The 19125-nt window shown below is 40.6% G+C and overlaps 1 protein-coding gene across 1 annotated transcript; it reads left to right on the top strand.

The window, feature by feature from the left end:
* Positions 1 to 463: 463 nt before the first annotated feature.
* CFAP36 (cilia and flagella associated protein 36) lies at positions 464 to 18376 on the top strand. Its single transcript, XM_054383753.1, has 10 exons — positions 464 to 581; positions 5979 to 6043; positions 6870 to 6971; positions 7566 to 7680; positions 8626 to 8713; positions 9970 to 10021; positions 11705 to 11831; positions 16307 to 16476; positions 16841 to 16996; positions 18290 to 18376. The coding sequence occupies exons 1-10, from the start codon at positions 464 to 466 to the stop codon at positions 18374 to 18376; spliced, it is 1080 nt and encodes a 359-aa protein (XP_054239728.1).
* The last annotated feature ends 749 nt before the right edge of the window (positions 18377 to 19125 follow it).

Genomic DNA, 19125 nt, shown 5'->3' with positions numbered 1-19125 from the left:
GTACTGTAATTTGTTAGCTTTTCAGTACTATAGAGCACATCACTCTCAGGCCAGGCAGCTGCTGACTTCAAGCTTGATCTCCTATCTCACTGGTGTACAGGGCCTACACTCCCTTACCCCACTTAATCAGGGAGAGCTAAATTACCGTCGCTGTCATTCAGAAACATCACCTTCTCCCTCAGGGTGCCCACGGTTTGTCCAAGTCACGGTATTTGTCTAGGTCCGCATTAGGCGGTTACACCGCGCCAGGCCTCGCTCTCACTTCGCGCCTCTGTACCATCATGCCATGATCTGATTACAGGGGTACCACTAGGGTAGCTCTCCGCCCCCGCCCCTCTGCCGCGGCCGGTAGCCGCCGCTGTCACCGGACCCACGTGAGGCGCCCGCGCCATGACGCCGGTTGCCATAGAGACAGGCAGGCGTTCCAACCTCTGCCGCGTCCGCGCTGTTTGCCGGTCCGGCCATGGCGGCAGAGGCAGAGGAGGGCGATGTGGAGTGGGTGGTAGACACAATCGCTGGCTTCTTGCGGGGACCCGCCTGGTCCATCCCCATCCTGGAGTTCATGGAGCAGAAGTGCGAAGGTGAGCGGCAGAATTTGGCCCGGTAAGATCGAGGCGGCCTCCCTTCGGCCCAGCAGCAGGGGAACGCGGATCTCCCAGACCCACCGCGGAGTGGCCTGTTCTTCCTCCCGGTGCGGAGGATGCGCATGCGCTAGGGTTGTCAGACCTCGCTGGGGGCCGCTCGCCTGTCGGCCCGCCGCCGGCTGAGAGTGGGGGCCGTGGTAGCGGCCTCAGCGCACGTCGCGGGGACGACGGGTTGCAGGGCGGCCGAGGGACTGCAGGGCGGCGGGAGGCTCCCAGCCAGGGGGACTCGCTAAACAGCGGACCCGGCTCCTTACCGCCGCTGCCGACACGCGCCAGGGATCTCCCTGCGCCGCAGTGGGACCAGCCCCCGTGGTTCTGTGCGGGCAGTGGGCGTTCGGCACATCAGGCCGGTGTTCCTGACGGTCCCTACGGGCGCTGATCGGGTATGATCCCCCGGGAATGCTCGTCAAGCTTTGCGCAGCCATGGCCCGCGCGTTCCCGCCGTGTCTAGGGAGGGAGGGCCTCCCTCGGACAGTCAGTGTGCCCTAGGCACAGCGCCTGTCAGGATGCGGCAGTTTGCATTCATTAGCTCATATGGGGGATTATGGCATGAGCTTACAACATGACACCCAAGCGAGTTCTACGTTCTGCTGCGCATAATAACCTGACGTGGCCAGAAAGCAGTTGGAGGTCTTTATTACATTTCTATCACTAAATGTTTTTTTTACTTAGGAAACCATTAAAATTGCTATTTGGCCAGCAGGACAGGAGAGTAGAAGGTCTGAAGTTAAATTACTGCAGTTTTGTGGGTTTTGACAGTTAGAAGATGAGAAACTGTAAATTAGTACCTCTCAAAATATCACAGCATTAAAATGTCAATGGCCATCAGTTCTGTTTTCTGTGTGGTCCTATATGTGAGTTTAGCTGGAAAGCAGCTCTATTACATTTCCTTTTCTTCCTCAATACGTAACTGAGGGAATCAGAATAATTTCATAAGATAATAAGATATCGAGTAGTGACAGGACCAGAGGGAATGGAACAAAGCTGGAAGTGGGGAGATTCAGGCTAGATGTAAAGAAGAATTTCTTCACAGCTTCTAAACAAGTTGCTTCTCAGCTACTCTGCATCATTTCTGCCCTTCACAAGCTTTGCATGAGGCAAGAAGATTGTGAGCACATACACCTCTCCCTAGGATATTGGGAAATGAGACTGGTAGAGCTGCTGGACTCCTTACAGCCAGGAAGCAGTAGAGAAATTTAGAGTTGAAGTTTTCTCTTGGGAAGGCTGCTAAACTTCAGGTTGGCCATGCGTTTCGATGATCATGCGAAGGGTCTAGGTTTAGGAATCAGAGGCATCGATTATCTCTCTCTGGAGCAATGATCTGTCTTTAGAAGGTTGAGGGGAATTTACTGGCAGTAAGAAGATTTATGGAACCTCAGTAAATTTCCATGTAGTGTGAGGCAGGCTTATATGCTGGTTGCTTCCTTCCAGTTTGTTTCTATGTAAGAAATCACAGAAACAAAATAGAGAAATTGGTTGCAGTAAATGATCTTCTGAAGTGTTGTTTGTGCTATAGGGTGCTGTTGGACAACTCTCAAGATACTGAGAAAAAAGAAAAGGCTAAATAAGTGTTCCTGCAATGCTAGAGTTGATAAGAGGCACACTTAAGTAAGTGTGAGGTTTTAGCTGCAGATATCTGTGTGATTTGCTTTGCTTTTCTATAAACGTACTGTGTTAATTCCATTGCTTTTACTGAGGTATTTTGTCAGGACAGAATAATTTTCATTCACAAAAAAATTAATCTTTCATCTGAACAAGAAAATTAGCAAGAATTTGATTACTTGTCAATAATCTGTGATTCCTCACAAATAGAATTTGAGTTTTGGTAATTGATATGTAAGGAATTTATTTTAGAGCTATAGTTACTTGGGTCTAGTCCTTGCATTTCAACTTATAAACAGTCCTAGTGGTTTTTTATCTGTTCCTCTTCCTCCCTCTTCTTGGGGACTTGATTAATTTATCATGGCTTGATTAATTTCTTTTCATGTGGTTGTGAAACTGAAGTTAAATCCATGGTTTAAGATGAGACAGCTTTTCAGTTTTATTCAGGGATTCCAATGTATTAATTGAAACAACATTTGGGCATAGATAAGATTGATAATAGTTCTGAGCACCAGAAGATAAAGACAAGGTATGAAAGAATGAAAACAAATACTGTTGCCTGTGACTCCCTTTCCTCCCAGCTCAGAGCCATATCAGTAAGTGAAGATGGTGGGGCAGGGGTGGTGGAAGAAAGAGTTCCCTCAGGTTTACTTAGGGGCTCATTTCTGTGAGGTGAAATGAGTTAGTGTCTCAGACTAGCGGGAAGAACTCAAACTTAATGCTTATCCTGTTCGAGGGCTCCTAACAAAGATTTTTGATTGTAACATGAAAACTATGAGTTGAACTCCCACGATATCTGGGTCCTCTGGCTTACCTTGATACTGGGGTTCTTCAGAGCTTTGTTCCTGTTAGGCAACCAAAGACTCTGTGCCAGAATCTTAAGGAAAATTATGACTATGTGATTTAGAAGCCCTTACTCAAGAAAATCCAAGGTCTCCTTTCAAAGTACTCCTTAATGCCATGACTCAAAGGAGATGCTGAAGGCAGCTTGCTTTACATGGTACTTCATTCTCTTTCTGTTCTGAGCCTGAGAACAGAGAGCAATTTGTGCAGGCTTTCCACTCTGCTTTTGTATTGTCCTGTGGCCGAGGAAGGAGAGGAGGACTTGGATGCATCCCCTTGGCAGTGTGAGGCCAGCTATTGGCATGGATACTGACTGAGAATTAATATCTCTGTGTCACCCTTCCTTCAGGTACCCAAAGCAGGAAGGAACAATAGGGGGTTCAAAGGACAGAGAAACAAACACCAAGGTTGAGATCTGCCAGAGTTGTGAGGGAGGTACCCCAGAGGGAAAGAAATGCAGAAGACAATAGAGGCAGTAACTTGTCTTCAGGCACTTGGGAGGGTGCATAGCTTGCATAGGAGCTGCAGTTTTGTAAAAGTAAGATTAACTTTTTCTACCACTTCAATTTATTCTTAGATAGTTTTAAAGCTTTTTATTTATTTTTTTTAAACTCTTCATTAAATCTTCGTTAAAAATTGTCCTTTGTCCAAAAATGAAACAAAAGGAAATACTGGTTTTCCAGATTCTGTCAAAAGCAAGTTTCCCTGTCTATTTAGAGAGCCTGAACTCTTTGATTTGATTTCTGTCATTGCGTCGCTCTAGGTTGTTAGAAAGTGATGCAAGTACTTTTTGGTTTAGGGACAACCGTCTTTGCGTTATCACATCTTGTCAGGACTCAGAGTGACATTGCCTCAGGGCTGTCAGCTGGGAAATGATGCTTTCTAAAAGTCACTCCAAATCTGTGTGAAAGCTATACTAACTCAATGGGCATCAATACCATCTTCCATCAGATGTCACCTATATGTGAAGAATAATCACAGTCATTCACCAATTTAAACAGAATTGCAATTTTTAAAGTATACATACGAGAAATGATTTGTCCAACATACAGTGGCTAATCTGTAAGGGGGCTGAGGAGGTCTTATTTCTAAGCCTGTGCTCTAATTGCTAGGTTTTACATTACCTTTGTTCATTGCTGACATGAAAATAATGTAAATTAAAACCCACCAAATCCTAGTTTTCGGTTTCTTTACTGCTTCTGTCTCTTCTGCAGTGTGGAGTTGATTAGATACTAGGATAAATTTCTTTGCTGAAAGAGTGGTCAGGCATGGGCACAGGCTACCCAGGGGAGGTAGAAGAGTCACAGTCCCCGGAGGTGTTCAAAAAACGTGTCAGCATGGCACTTCAACATGTGGTTTAACAGCCTTGGTGGTCTCTGATTTATGCCTTAGAGGTTGATAAGACTGAAGGATAGGTTGGGTACCATCCAGAGGGACAGAATGGAGAGGTGAGCTGAGGAGAATCTCATGAGATTCAATAACACAAAGTGCAAGGTCCTGCACCTAGATCAGGGCAATCCTTGATATCAATACAGGCTGGCAGAGGATGAGATTAAGAGCAGCCCTGCAGGAAAGGGCAAGGGGGTAATGGTGGATGAGAAGCTGGACATGAGCCAACAATGTGCACTTGCAGCCCAGAAGGCCAAAGGCATCCTGAGCTGCATCAAAAGCATGGACAGCAGGTCAAGAGAAGTGATTCTGCCACTCTGCTCTGATGAGACCTCACCTGGAGTGCTGCATCCAGCTCTGGGGCCCCCAGCACAAGAGAGACATGGACCTGCTGGAGTGGTCCAAAGGAGAGCCACAAAGATAGTCAGAGGGCTGGAGCACCTCTCTTACGAAGACAGGCTGAAAGAATTGGGGCTGTTCAACCTGGAAAAGAGAAGTCTCTGGGAAGGCCTTATAATTGCATTTCAATAAGTGAAGGGGACCTACAGGAAGCCTGAGAAAGGACTGTTTAGAAGGGCTTGTAGTGATAGCTCAAGGGGCAATAGTTTTAAACTGGAGCAGGGTAGATTTAGGTTGGACATAAGGAGGAAGTTCTTTACAAAGGGTGGTAGAATACTGGAACAGGCTGCCCTGGCCCTGGAGACATTCAAGATCAGACTTCATGTGGCCCTGGGCAGCCTAATCTAGTTGGAGGTGTCCTTGCTCTCACTGCAGGGGGGTCGGACAAGATGACCTTTGATGACCTTCCAACCTTATGCAATCTGAATCTGTATTGGATTGACTGACCGTTGGACTTGATGATCTTAGAGGTCTTTTCCATCAGAAACAATTCTACAATTCTATGGTATTTCCAGTAAAGACTTTATATGAGTATGAGTAATATGGTGTATGCGATACAGATGCCCATTTTGTCTAAACCAGGATGGATAAAAACCATCTCACCTATAGCAGATCTCCTTTTTTAGGTTATCTGCTTTTATGCAGGCCAGGCCTTGATTTCCTGCATCACCTCGGCTTGTCGCTAAATAAATTTGGTTTAAGTCAAATACATGGAGAGAGAAATGTCGTGCTTTAAGTATGTTACCTGCTAACTTAGAGCAAGTTCACATGGAGGTGAGGTTCTTGTATTATATTTTAGTTTTTAACGTATATATCAACTGGATCCTCAGCTTGCTTAGAAATCTGCTTCTGTTCTGAAGGTAAGTTTTCCCAGTATTAAATTTGGAATTTTAATTACATTAAATTACCAGAAGTACATGCTTAGCCTGAACATGTGGAAAAATACATTGTTATTATTACTATCCTAATCAATCATCACCTAGATTACCATATGATTAAATAGATTACCTTGTAAAGATTAATCTTTCTGTCTAAGGCATAAGTTAATTTGTGGTTTGTACACTAACTCAAAAATATGTGTGTTTTGATTATTTTCCACAGTTTTTGATGATGAAGAAGAAAGCAAGTTGTCTTATACAGAAATTTACCAGGAATACCAAGCTCTGGTGAGCATCATTTACTATCTGTGGTAGATTTCTAAGAAAAAAAAATTAAATGTTAACGTAGTGTTTCCAATTGTGTTGTCTCTGTTATTCAGAATTTCCTGATACTGCCTATTATAAGTTACTTAGAAATCCTTTGAGTCCTAGTTGTCATGGGCATTTATATGCTTAAACAGCAGATATGTAGAAAAGAAACTATCACACAGTATCATCTCTTATGCTGTCACATATTTTTCCACTAGCTAAAATATTTGACTTAAAAGCTTGATGATACTTGTGTTTTCTGACAAAGTGACAAACAGCACAATGTGTTGAGAACATTTGTATTTTGTTCACTAATAAGTCTGGTGAATCTTTTGAATTAACTTTGTCAGGAAAAGCTACAGGAGGTTTTTGGCTGTGCTTAAAATACCTCTAAACCAATGCATGCAGAAGTATTTTTTTTTTAAACAAAGCTGTAATATTTGATGTTAAAAAGCATCAATTGAATAAATATGGACCAATGTCCATTTTTGCTCTAACACCTAAAGGGTTTCGGGCACACAGACTGGGGCAAAAAATGACTAGAAATACTAGGCAGGAGGCTGTGGAAAAGGTAGAGAAGTGGGACTGGAGAAGCTACGTTAAGTAGTAATCAAATATAGCAACAAAAATGCTTATTTAAAACTGTTCATAAAAGTAAAGAAATCCTGATATATCAGGAAAATCAGTTGTACTATCACAATAGTTTTCCTTTGAGTTTAAAAAATACAATGTACAATTATGGAAAAAATGCATAGGATTCTTAGGGAAAAACTTCTTGGAAAGTAAGGTTTATATTTTCTTACAGGTTGAAAAATTACTAGAAGACTATCTTAAAGAAGTTGGAATCAATGAAGAGAAATTTCAAGAAGCTTTTTCATCTCCTCTTGCAAAGACACACACTTCACAGGTATATAGAATTATTTTTTAGCTTTATATTTTCACTAATACACTAGGGTGAAGATGAAACTTGGAGAGGTTTTCTTGTTAAAATTGTGATTTTTTTTTTTTTTAAACAGAGAATGTTTCTTTGACCAGGAAAATGCACATGTTGAACATAATGACAGATATTTGTGTGGTGTCAGACACCTTTTGAGATTCACCATTTATACTTCTAATTTACTAAAATAAACCTCTAAACTTAGGGTGTTTCTGCCACCTTTATTTGCATATTTGCCAGCGTTATGGTAGCCTTCAGTCTACTTATAGTAGCAGACAAAGATTAAAACAAGACATTGTTCAGTAACTCAAATAAATTGCAGTTTTAAACTTACACTGGGAAAGTCTCCAGGTTTTGTGGTAATGGTATGTAAACATGTTGATCTAAAAACATAAACCTTCTTTTCTTTGCTAGCTCAACTTGTATGGCAGGAAAAAGTAGACAGGAGAATTAATTATAAAAAACATGCTCCACAGAATAGCAATCTTAATATAATTTCAAGTGGACTGAGATGTTTATAATTTCTCTATAGTTTTTAACTTTGTGCCTCTCTTCCCATAACAGGCCATTTTGCAAACAGTATTGGCAGCAGAAGATTTTAGACTATTTAAAAAAATGATGGTACAGAAAAATATTGAAATGCAGTTGCAAGCTATTAGAATCATTAAAGAAAGAAATGGTAAGAAGTGGTAAATGTGGGGTTTCATTTTTCATCTTTTAGTGTTGTTTTGGTGACTGTGTAATCTGTTCATAAAGGATAGTGGTTTAATTCCAGTTCAGCTTAATGGAAAACACACAGCTGATTTTACTGGGGTGAAGATTTCAATATTTAGTCCTGGGCTTGTATTCTCAGTGACAGCTGTCTATATTCCTTTTTAAACTAGAATATTTTTTTCAATTCTGTTTTCCTGTTTAATTTTTTCTGTGAAACTTGACTTGCTTTTTGTGCTAAAGAATTTTGGAGATAATATTGAGTATTGAAATAATTACCTCAGTGACCATACTGGTAGTTTGAATTATGCTATATTTTGCAGTTTTCACTGTACAGTTGCATATGAAAAGCCCATATAGAAAGAAGTTGTGGCCTTCATCATGCTGATACATACCTGCTTTTAAAGAAGAGAAAATAATTTACACCCAACTCTGCTGCTCTGTTGATGTTTCTCAAAGGATTTTTGTCTACCCCTTTCTTTTTTCTCTGTTTTTAGTTTTACTCATCATTTTCTTCTTACTGCATGCATGTTTTTTTCAGGGAATAAATTTAAATTTCAGGTTTCACATAACAGATGAATTTTAAAATGGTTCGATCAGCCATGGCTGGATTGCAGTCTATAGGAAATCCCATAAAACGGTCAATGTATGATGTAAAGCTTATGCTTTAGATGTCAAAACTTCCATGTTCATAATGCTTCGCCTTTTTGCTGCTAGCAACTTGATGCTCAAGGTCTAAAATGTTTTTGGAAACAAGTACAAAGAATTAGATGTTGGATTTGTCGGGTGTTTTTGTTGTTTCATTTTGTTCTTTCATTCTTTCTTTCTCCTCTCCACCTGAAGAATGATGCCAAATGAAGGATAATTTTCTTTAAATAAATGTATAAACATTGCTTTTTTTTTTTTTTAACAGGTGTATTGCCTGACTGTTTGACAGAGGGTTCTGATGTATTCAGTGAAATTGAACAAGAAGAAATGAAAATACTGAGGGAGGTTCTAAGGTAAAAAATTAATCAGTCCTACTTTGTTATTTTAAATTAGAAAAATAAAAGCATGAATGGCCTAACTCTTTTAGCCTTTTCCAGGAAACTCCCTTCATCACACAGATCACAGTGTCACAGTATATCAGAGGCTGGAAGGGACCTCAAGAGATCATCAGGTCCAACCCCCCCCTGCCAGAACAGGATCCCTTAGGGTAGTCTGCACAGGAATGCATCCAGGTGGATTTTGAAAGTCTCCAGAGAAGGAGACTCCACAACCCCCTGGGCAGCCTGTTCCAGTGCTCCATCACCCTCACTTAAAGAAGTTTCTCCTCATGTTGAGGTGAAATCTTCTATGTTCAAGTCTGAACCCATTGTTCCTTGTCTTATCACTGTGACCCACCAAAAAGAGCCTGGCCCCCTCCACTTGACACCCACCCCTCAGATATTTATACCCATTGATCAGATCCCCTCATGATTGTTCTTGTCAGAGTCCTGCCTAAGAGAAAGTGAGTGGTGCTAGACATTGTCTGTGATCAGGAATATTTAAATCTTAGAGATAACTGCTCCACCTTACTGAACTGTCTTGGTGATACATGGAATGATGCGTAACTTTAAAAACACTGCAATTCCCATTTTCCCCCGAGTCTCCAGTTAGACTTATAATTAGACCTGGATTACTTGCCTCTGGACAACAGGAACACACTTGCTGTAATCCAGTCAAGGGAACACCCTAAATATTAAAGCCTTGGAAAGGCAAATTCTACTTTTTTTCCTTTCTAAAACTTCCTTCCTAGTTGTGTTCAATGACTGTTGCTATGATCTAAGAAACTGTGTGAGGACTGGTATGACTTCCGTAGATGCTCCTCCACTTGCAGTTCACACATATGTAAACATAATCTTAAATAATAGCAGATTGATCCATTCAGGTTATATTAAAGTTACAATTTTTCATCTGTATTCTGGAATACTTCCCTCTCTGTCTTTAAACCAGCAAATAAAACAAGGGATAGATAAGCCCTCAGAATTCTTACACTGTTATTTTTTCAAAAGGAATGATAGACTGAGGATGGTAGGTTCTGTATATTTATCATGCTTATTTGTTTCTATTAAGAGTGATTTTTTATTTAAGTTACGGAAGTATTTTGGACACTAACAAGTTCACATTTTCCCATAATGGTTTTGATAGTCCTCATATATTTAAGCAGTGCGAAATTTAACTACAAGTTAGTGATACTAAAGATGTCTGAAGTATTTATTCATATTTTGTGTTGCAGGAAATCAAAGGAAGAATATGAAATAGAACAAGAAAGGAAAAGGAATGAAGAAGTGAGTATCTTACCTTTCCAGATGCTGATCATTAAGAAATATTTGGATATCCCTGTCCTGGGTGTCAACTCTATCACTTCAAGGCAATGTGTACATACTAAGCTAACAAAAGGTCTGTCATGAAGGTCTTACTGACACTTCTTTTTGAAAGGTCTGCTCTGTTGTTTACAATTTTTTTTGGATGACACTAGAGCTGTACATGATAACATGATACTCTTAACCATCAGTCATTTGGTGGAACTCACATGATATGCATGTTGCTTCAACCGTATCTGAATTCTGAAATCCTGTCAACCTTTCAGATCCAGGGAACATCTGAATTACTAGTACTGTCAAGATCAAAGGGACTTCAAAGTGTAAGCTTCTTAAAGATTACAGCATTCATAATCCTTCAGGAATTTTAAGGATCACTTCCTAGACCATGTAGTTATTCATTAAGTCCACACAATATTGCCAGAACGTAATCACCAGAAAGCAGAAATCCTCTCCAAGTTAGACCATTGCTTGGTTTCCATCAGAGTAGAGCATTCAGAAAGGTAACTGAATGTAAATGGAGACCAGCATTCAGCAGCTTAGAAACAAGCTGAAATTAACTACAGTGAAAACATAGCTGTAAATAAAGCTCCCTTTGACTGGGAAAACAGATGAAAAATAGCTGGATTTCTGTTTGAAAAGGGAATAACTCTTCTGTTCTTTCCTGTCATTAATAAATTGAGCATACTAAATTTGGCAAGAGAAAACACTGCTTCAGCCTGAACTGATAAAGTAAACCACCTGGAAACTAAATGTAGATACTACAGAGTTTGGCACTATTTCCAGCCCTACTCCTGAAATCAAGTGATAGCTGTGCTATTGAATCCAAGTCTGGAACAGCTGGGGTACTTTACCAAATTAAACCTCTCTCCCAGTGTCTGACACTGTAGAAAAGTGGTAAACAAACTCTACTTTCCCATATTGCAATGTTAGATTCCAGGAAATGAGTCACCTGTTCTACCAGATTTCTTACAAAACATCTGAGAAATGCAAGGTTTGGCTCATTTGAAGAAGTCAAGTTATATTTGGATGCAGGCTTATCCAAATCTGTATAGACTAGCCAAGAGTATCAATATTCTTGATAAACAAGCCAGATTACAGAGGCTTCAAGTCAAGCTCACCTTTCTGAACTTGTGTCAGAGCAAGTTCTTACTGGAGTACTTGAAAGAGAGCCAGATGTTAATTTTGCCAAATAGTTTCAGCAAGAGTTCTGGACTCTGAAACAGGCAGACATCAGGATCTTACCCTTAATGTGACAGTTTTCTTGCTGCATTGTATTTTGCTTGTGGACAGACATCTGGTTGAAAGTCACAGGCAAAGTGTGACGAAAAAAATCTCTGTGTTATATATATATGTAGCTGGGAAACAAAATACCTATTTACCTAACACACTAAATTCTGACTGTTGATTAGGGAGCAGGTTTTGAACTAAAATAACAACTGGTGGCTTATGACTGTAAGCCGGTAAGAACTTTTGCAGCAGTAAAACATAGTAAGTAGTTTGCTTTTGTTCAGTTTGACAATGCAGTGTATAAACACCATGGTTCTAACTGAAAGTTCTTCTGGGAGCTTGCTTTCTGCTGACAGTTTAATGCCTGCAGTAAAGTGCCAAGAAATGTAATGCTTGGCTTTGTTTGTTTTTAAATTTAAGGCACATGCCAGATGTAAATCACCAGATGTTACCTACAGTTTTTCAGGAGATCTGAGAGAAGCTGTAAAAGTCAAGGAGTTCACTGAGAGAGCTGATGCTTCTGGAGAAACTCCAAAACTTCCATTAGGTAATTTTACTGGAAATTTCAATGCTGAGTGTGCAGTATAATATTGTTTTCAGATTATTGAATAGTCCCATTCATCCCAAGATTGTAGGAAGATGGATGAGGCAGCAAGTAAGCCATCTCAATCTTGCGGTTAGCCCTGTTCTGAGCAGGCTGTTTGCACTGCAGGAATGTCCTACAACCTGAGTCGTTAATTATTTGGTCATATAAGTTGTCTCCAAATGGAGGAGAAATACAGGAGTCTTAACAACAGCTTTCATCTCTCTATTTATTGTGCTTATGCTGTCACTACTGTTAAGAATAGTATTCTCCCTGTAAGCAGCTATGAATCATTAATTTTAAAAATTATGCTTTCTCTTCCTTTGTGTGGTCATCAGACATTTAATTTATGATTGTACAACATTTGTTGATAGCAATCAAATATTTCTGCAGGAACCAGCCTTAAACTGCTAAAATTCATCCAAGCCAAATCATCAGACCACCAAACTGAATTGTTTTGCCTTTGGTTCAGATTTTTGTTTAATCTTTTCAATTTTAGCTTTTTGGCTTTGAGTGGGATTTTGGCATTTACCAACCTAATTACTAAAGAGACCTCTTTTAAATAGTCTTGAACTTTACCCAAGTTATGTAGCGAAAATTGTGTGAATTGTCTTATAGGTTAATATTTTCTGGAGAGCATGAGCAAGCCAGTGCTTTTACAGAGAGAAGAAAAAAAATAATTGCTGATTGTGATAGAGATGCTCTTGGGATGTTTGTGCTGCAGCACCAGCACAAAGGTGCTGACCTGTTCAGGACGTGTGTACGCGTGCACACACGCATCTATGTGTATACATGGGTAATCTTCAAAACCAGGCTGCATCAGTGGAATCTGCTGTCTTACGAGTTCGTGAGAAATTTGTAACTTAATGTTCTAAAATCACTTCCAAAAATGTAATTCCAACTTGGGGAAATAATAGTCTGCGCTTGTCCTTACTTGTATTTTTCCTGTGTCTTGTCTCTGTATGCCTTCACACTGGAAGCTTTCATATCACAGACACTTGAGCTGGATGCTTTTCATGTCGGTCATACCTTTGGGACATACTTGGTCCTTGTTTTTCTATTTCATGGCAGTTGACAGATGAAGTGGTTGTAGGACCCTCTGTTAATTTGAACTGAGTTAGTATGTTTCATATCAGGAAACTTAAAGAACAAAAGGGTGTCACTGACCTCTTAAATATTGTCTTCTTCCCCTCTTTAGACTTCTGTCTGCTGAGGGTTTATTATCTTTATTCAAACTCTTCTTATTATTATCTTTATTCAAACTCTTCTCAAACCCTCTCACCCTTGGAAGTACGCAGAAAGCCTGTAGAAAGCCTTTCAGTCTTCTCCTAGCCTGCTTTTACTCTTATTTTGCATAGTAGTGCCACCTTGCAACAGCACCACTAAACTGTGTCTGTCCTGCTGTGGCTGTTTTCCTAGCTCAGGAGGAAAGCACATTCCTAGGAAATACTTTGTCTGCAGCACTTAATCCTATACTTGAGAGACAGGAGATCTTGATGCTTGTAGAACTGGCATCTTGTGGCAGCACAGTCATCCATAGAGACTACTGAGAAAGTTTTGTCACAGCTTATCCTCCACTATCATCTAGAAAAGTGGTTTTGAGTAGTGGTGGCAAAAATCAAGAAGAATCTGTACTGGGGAATCGTCTTCCAGATCTCTTCCTCACACTGAGGACTACCCTCCGGACCAGTCTCTTCATGCCTGCTTCCAAAACATGGAACTAGAAATTCATCCTGGATAATGGGATCATATCCTCTGCATAACTTCCTTTCTCTGGTGCCAGATACAACTGTGGGAATGGAAACAGCAAGAACTTGTCACTAACAGTTTGTATCCCTCAACGGTAGCAGAAGAGTGGCTCTTCTCTCACCTCACAGCCCTCTAGACCTGTGCTCAGGCCCTGGCTCTGTGTTCCTACCCGTAGGGTTGCCATTACTGAGGAACAGGACAGCTCACCTTCCTTGGAGGAACCCCATTCTTAGGGAGTTATTAGCTGCCTTGGCAGCATGGCCTTTTCATGAACCATTTCTCAGAGTCAGGAAATGGAAGAAGTTCTTGCTTTGTTTTCATTTCCTCCAGTCTGGTATACATTCCTTTTCCATTAGATACATGGCAGTTTTACTTACCTTTTGCTATTTTTCCTTCACCTTGAGACCAAATAAGCAGATTTAATGGCAGTTGCCTTAATTTTCTTAATTTCACCTTGGTCAGCTCTTTACAGATACAGACTAGACCTTGCAAAACTATTCTTTCTGTGCTTTGACCACCCAACTTGTTTCAGTATAGAGAGATCAGAAAGGGAAATGTCATAGTAAAGGTTGTGCTTAACACCTCGGAGTGCAAGGGTCTTTCCAGCATTCTTGGAGAACACTTCCCTTGATACCTTCAGGACAGCTGCTTCAAAAGCTTCACTTATGTTCACACCAAGCTATGTGTATGACCTAGATAAGAAAGACACAGCATCTGGAGCGATCCTGGGTGCTTGTATTTTGAGGAGATTTGAAATCAACATGTAAGAGATTGTTGCTTAGTCACACACATTGTGGATGTACATCTAGACAAGTTCTCTAAGGAGAAGAATCCATTCTTTGAGATGCACTGTCTATTTGTACATTCACTACCCACCTTCCTTCCTTTCTCAGTGTCTTTTCAGGCTTGTTGGTTAAGTGACACTGAGGGTCTTATGATCACATCCTACAGGTACTGCTCAGACACAAATACCTCCAGCTTGAGTGTTTGCGATATGGACAGCAGCAGTGTATGTTTACATACACACAACACAGTTCAAAGAACTGCTTTCTGGTAAGTAGCTTTCCCTAATCATCACGTTGGTGATGGCATAGGTATTTGGCATGCAGTGTGTGGATTTTGGTTTCATTTTCCCTCTGCTTTTCAATCGGACACCTATGTGAGGATATTTTCTACTCTGACCTCTCACAGTGCTTCTAATAACTTTTATCCATCACAAAAAGACTTCTTTGGAGCATCAAGACTTCCAGCAGACATTCTTCTGTGAAATGCAAGTTCTTCAACTTGACCTTTGTTTTATATTTCTGTTCTGGTTTGCTTCCCATACTTTGAAGAATATTTCCTCTCATTTGATCTTCTTCCTACCTTTCCACAATCTTATCTTGTAATTTTCTGTACTAAAAGCACACAGCAATTTTGAAGACCTAAATAAAATTACTTGCTCTAACTTAAACAATTGAATAGTGTTCACCCTGCAGTAGAGTCAGTGGAGCTATCTTTGCCATCTGTCCAGTGGAAACCAAGGGAAGCATTTGTACCTTAATACTCATGCAAGTTAGTTCTCAGCATTACAGCAAACATCCATAGTTTAGAACTGAAGAGTTATCAGTTACAATGTTACTTGTAGACCTTACAGATAGACTCTGGCTGACTGAACACAGTAAAATTCCAATTTCATTGTATGGATTCTTGCATCTATATGGATATTTTCAGGCGTATTTTAACCAGTCAATAAGTCTCTTCATTCCTGATAAAGATATAGTAGGAACAGCAACTTACCTGGGAATAGCTGTAGGTCAAGAGAAATCTTAGTAAAGCTCTGAAAACATAGCCTGCTCTACAGTCTGTCAACTGAAGGAGTTTTGACTCTCATGTCAGTACTCTGATGCCATCTCAGATGCCGTAGAGTTCAGTGGGATGAAAGGCAAAACAAACCTTGGCAGAGATCAGAAAGGCACACCTGGAATCAGTAGAGTTACTTTTCTGGGTCAGCACAGGCAGCATTTGTCCAAGAAAAAAGCAAGTGGTGAACAGAGTACCATGCCTGTTGCACACAGCTTGATAGGGAGTTGCCCAAGCCTGGTTTGCACCACAGCCACGCAGAGCTCCCCTGGCACCACCAGCCAGCCCATCTGGCTGCCATGCCAGGCTCAGAAACCTGGTGGGTTCCCACTATATCCTCATGCTGGGCAAGGGGAGTTCTGAAGAGGATTAACTGAGCTGTGTCAGTGTAATGCTTTGCATCTCTTGAGCTTCGCCTACCCCCTCTCCCGTTCGTTTTAATATGGTATTCTCTGATTTCTTTCCTTGAAGCTGAAAGCTGGACACTTGCACTTGCAGTTGGCTGAAGTGTACCTTATAAGCTGCTGATTACTGTCTCAGCTCGCCAAAACAGAAATTGAAAGTGTGAACTGATTGTTGGAACAGTGAATATGAAATTTACAAGTGTTGGGCAGTAATTTACAATTCATTGCAGTAGAAGTACTGATAATATAAAGCATTATTTAATGGCTTTCATAGTGCAAATACAGTACCTATGTTTTTTAAATGAATGTGGTATTAGTAAAAAGAGAAATGTGGTAATTTTTTTTTCATGTTTCGTCAGAAGAGATATCTGGATATTGGGAGAAAGGATGATTTTTATTTGATATATTCTTTCTAATTGTTTCCTCTGCAAAATTGCTGTTCAGAGCAACCTTGGAAACCTGCGAGGAAAGACTTAAAACCAGTACACCCATTACAGAAAGGACCAGAAAGCTTACCTCAGCCATCCTGCACCAAGGGGAAAGAGGACACTAAGAAAAGGTCATCTGGAAAGTGTTCAGAAAATGCAGCACAAAAAGCTGGGACAAAAGGACTGGTAAGTGTAAAGCCAACAACAAAAACCTCCAAACAGAGCTAGAATGCAAAAAGATAAGATTACTTTTAAATATTTGTTTTCTACTATTGTAATCAGGTGGGTTTGTTTTCTGTTTTAACCAGCATACAAACACTGTTGTATGGTAGTCACCAGTTAACTACAATAAAGTTCAGCTCATCATTCTATAGTTAGAATGGAATTCACCATTCAGCATTTGTCCTGTGATAATTTCTTAGTAGACAGCTCTGGCTTGAAACTTCAACTTGGATTTTTTTCAGCTAGTGATTTTGGAGGCAAGTAACATGTAAATGTTTTTATCTCATGTAACATGCATCCCGAAAACTAATTTAAAAATCTTATCTAGAGTTTATCAGAAGTTGAAGAACAGCATCTGAAGCAACGAGAGGATTACCTTAAGAAAAAACGAGATATGCTGATGGCTACAAAGAAAGAGTCAAGAAATAACGTACTGTTACCAGCAGACACTGACCAGAAAGAGGAGGAACCATCTCCTAAAGAGGTGAAGGATTCGAACACTTTAATCATCCTGACCACTTCCTAAAAAACACAGCTGATTTCAGTGAACATGTCAGTGCTGCTGCTGAATGTTGTTACAGGATAAACAAATGGAGGAAATAGCAGGCATGTATTTTCAGTAGGCTAGATCTATTAGTGATTACTGTTACTTTGCTTCAGCATCACCAACTCATATGACTATGAACAGCTCTATTGATCTGTGATCTGTCGTTTGGACATCCTTAAATCTCCAGCTGAAATGGGGAAAAGTACTTTTCTTTTGCAAAGTCTTGTTTTAGAGAGGTAACAGGTTTGCTCTGTTACTTTGCTCTCTTCTGAGAGTTTCGTGCCTATTCCAAATGAAGAACTGAAGTGATGTGCTAATGAAACCTTTTAGAAAGACAGGGCACTCTGAGGGGTAGAGGCTACTCTCATCTGTGAAGTCTGTAGAAGGGTTGCGAGCATGTGGGACAGGAGAATGGGGTGCTTTTGGGTGCCCCTCCACAAGAGCTTGTGTTGTCTGAAAGCTGTTCTCTGTTCAGGGACACTTAATTTACTCGGTGAATTAACCACCATAGTCCTTGATTTAAAACGAGTGCTAAAAATCACAAACATCCTTTTACCATGGGGATGATAGAAAATACACTTTGGGGAAAAAAGCAGTAAATCTTGTTGGAGAAAGTACGGACATAAAAATACCCAGAATGCTATGACAGAAGAAATCCCTCCCATTACAGAGATCTTTATGAGAAAAAAAACCCACCAAAACCAACATTAACAAAAAAAGTTTATCACAATGCAATTTGCCACAAACAGTCTGATCTACATTTCTATGAAAAGAAATGCCTGGAAAATGCTCAACACAACAGAGGAAATTACTAGAAGACTGTAAACCCCACATATACGGTGTAATAGCTTTGGTTTTTTAAACAGAAGTCGTTACTCTTTACGGAGCACAAACTTAAGACCAAGGACCTTCTTCTATTGCCTTAGGTGTTTTTCATAGTTGCTGAAAGGTGCCCCACTGTTGATTGGGGAACTTTCAGGACAGCTAAGCAGTGCCAGCTGAATCTGAAATTAGTCCTCTCAAGAAGATTGGTACAATGTATTGGGAAAAAAAAAGTCCTGGGATCCACTGTTCAACAAAAGGAACAGTAATCATTCTGAAAAATCCTTCTGGAGAGAAGGTGATTTTGAAGGACTGCTCTCTGATGAGGCTCTCACATCTGGTTAGCAGTCAGAACACCCACCTGGAAAACCACATGTTAATTACAGTGTTTTTTCATTTTCATTTTAGGAAATGTCAGAGGAGAAGCAAAGATTGCTACAGAAGAGAAAAATGCTTGCAGAAAAACTAAAAGAAGAAGTTATTAATAAGCGGTAGTTTGAAGCAGCTCATTACAGACCCTAAGAACACAGAACCATAGAATTGTTTTGGTTGGAAAAGACCTTTAAGGTCATCAGGTCCAACCAGTCTCTACCAAGTCTGGTGCTAAACTGTCCCTCAGCACCATAATCTACACATCTTTGAAGGACCTCCAGGGATGGGGATTCAACCATCTTCCTAGGGAGCCTGTTCCAGTCTTTGAGAACGCTTTTAGTCAAGAAGTTTCTTCTAATACCCAACCTAAACCTCTTCCATGGTGCAACTTGAGGCCATTTACCCTTGTCCTATCAGTTGTTACTGAGAAGAGACCCACACCCACCTCACTACAACCACCTTTCAGGGAGTTAGAGGGGGTGAGAAGGTCTCTCCTCAGCCTCCTTTAGTCCAGACTAAAAACTCCAGTTCCCACAGCCAGTTCTCAGAAGACTTGAACTTTAGACCCTTCACCAGCTTCATTACTCTTCTCTGGACCTGCTCCAGCACTTCAATGTCTTTCTTGGAGTGATGGTCCCAAAACTGAACACAGTGCTCAAGGTGTGGCCTAACTAGTGCTGAGTACAGGGGGACAATCACTTCTCTGGGCTTACTGGTCACACTAATCCTGATACAGGCCAGGATATTGTTGGCCTTCTTGGGCACACAGTGGCTTGTATTCAGTCAACTGTCCATCAACACCTCCAAGTCTTTGTTAGGCAGCTTTCCAGCCACTCAGCCTGTAGCATTGCATGGTGTTGTGACCCAAGTAC

The sequence above is a fragment of the Indicator indicator genome, chromosome 9 (genome assembly GCF_027791375.1).
Source record: "Indicator indicator isolate 239-I01 chromosome 9, UM_Iind_1.1, whole genome shotgun sequence".
Taxonomy (NCBI): Eukaryota; Metazoa; Chordata; class Aves; order Piciformes; family Indicatoridae; genus Indicator; species Indicator indicator.
This window is presented reverse-complemented; position numbering and strand designations above follow the sequence as displayed.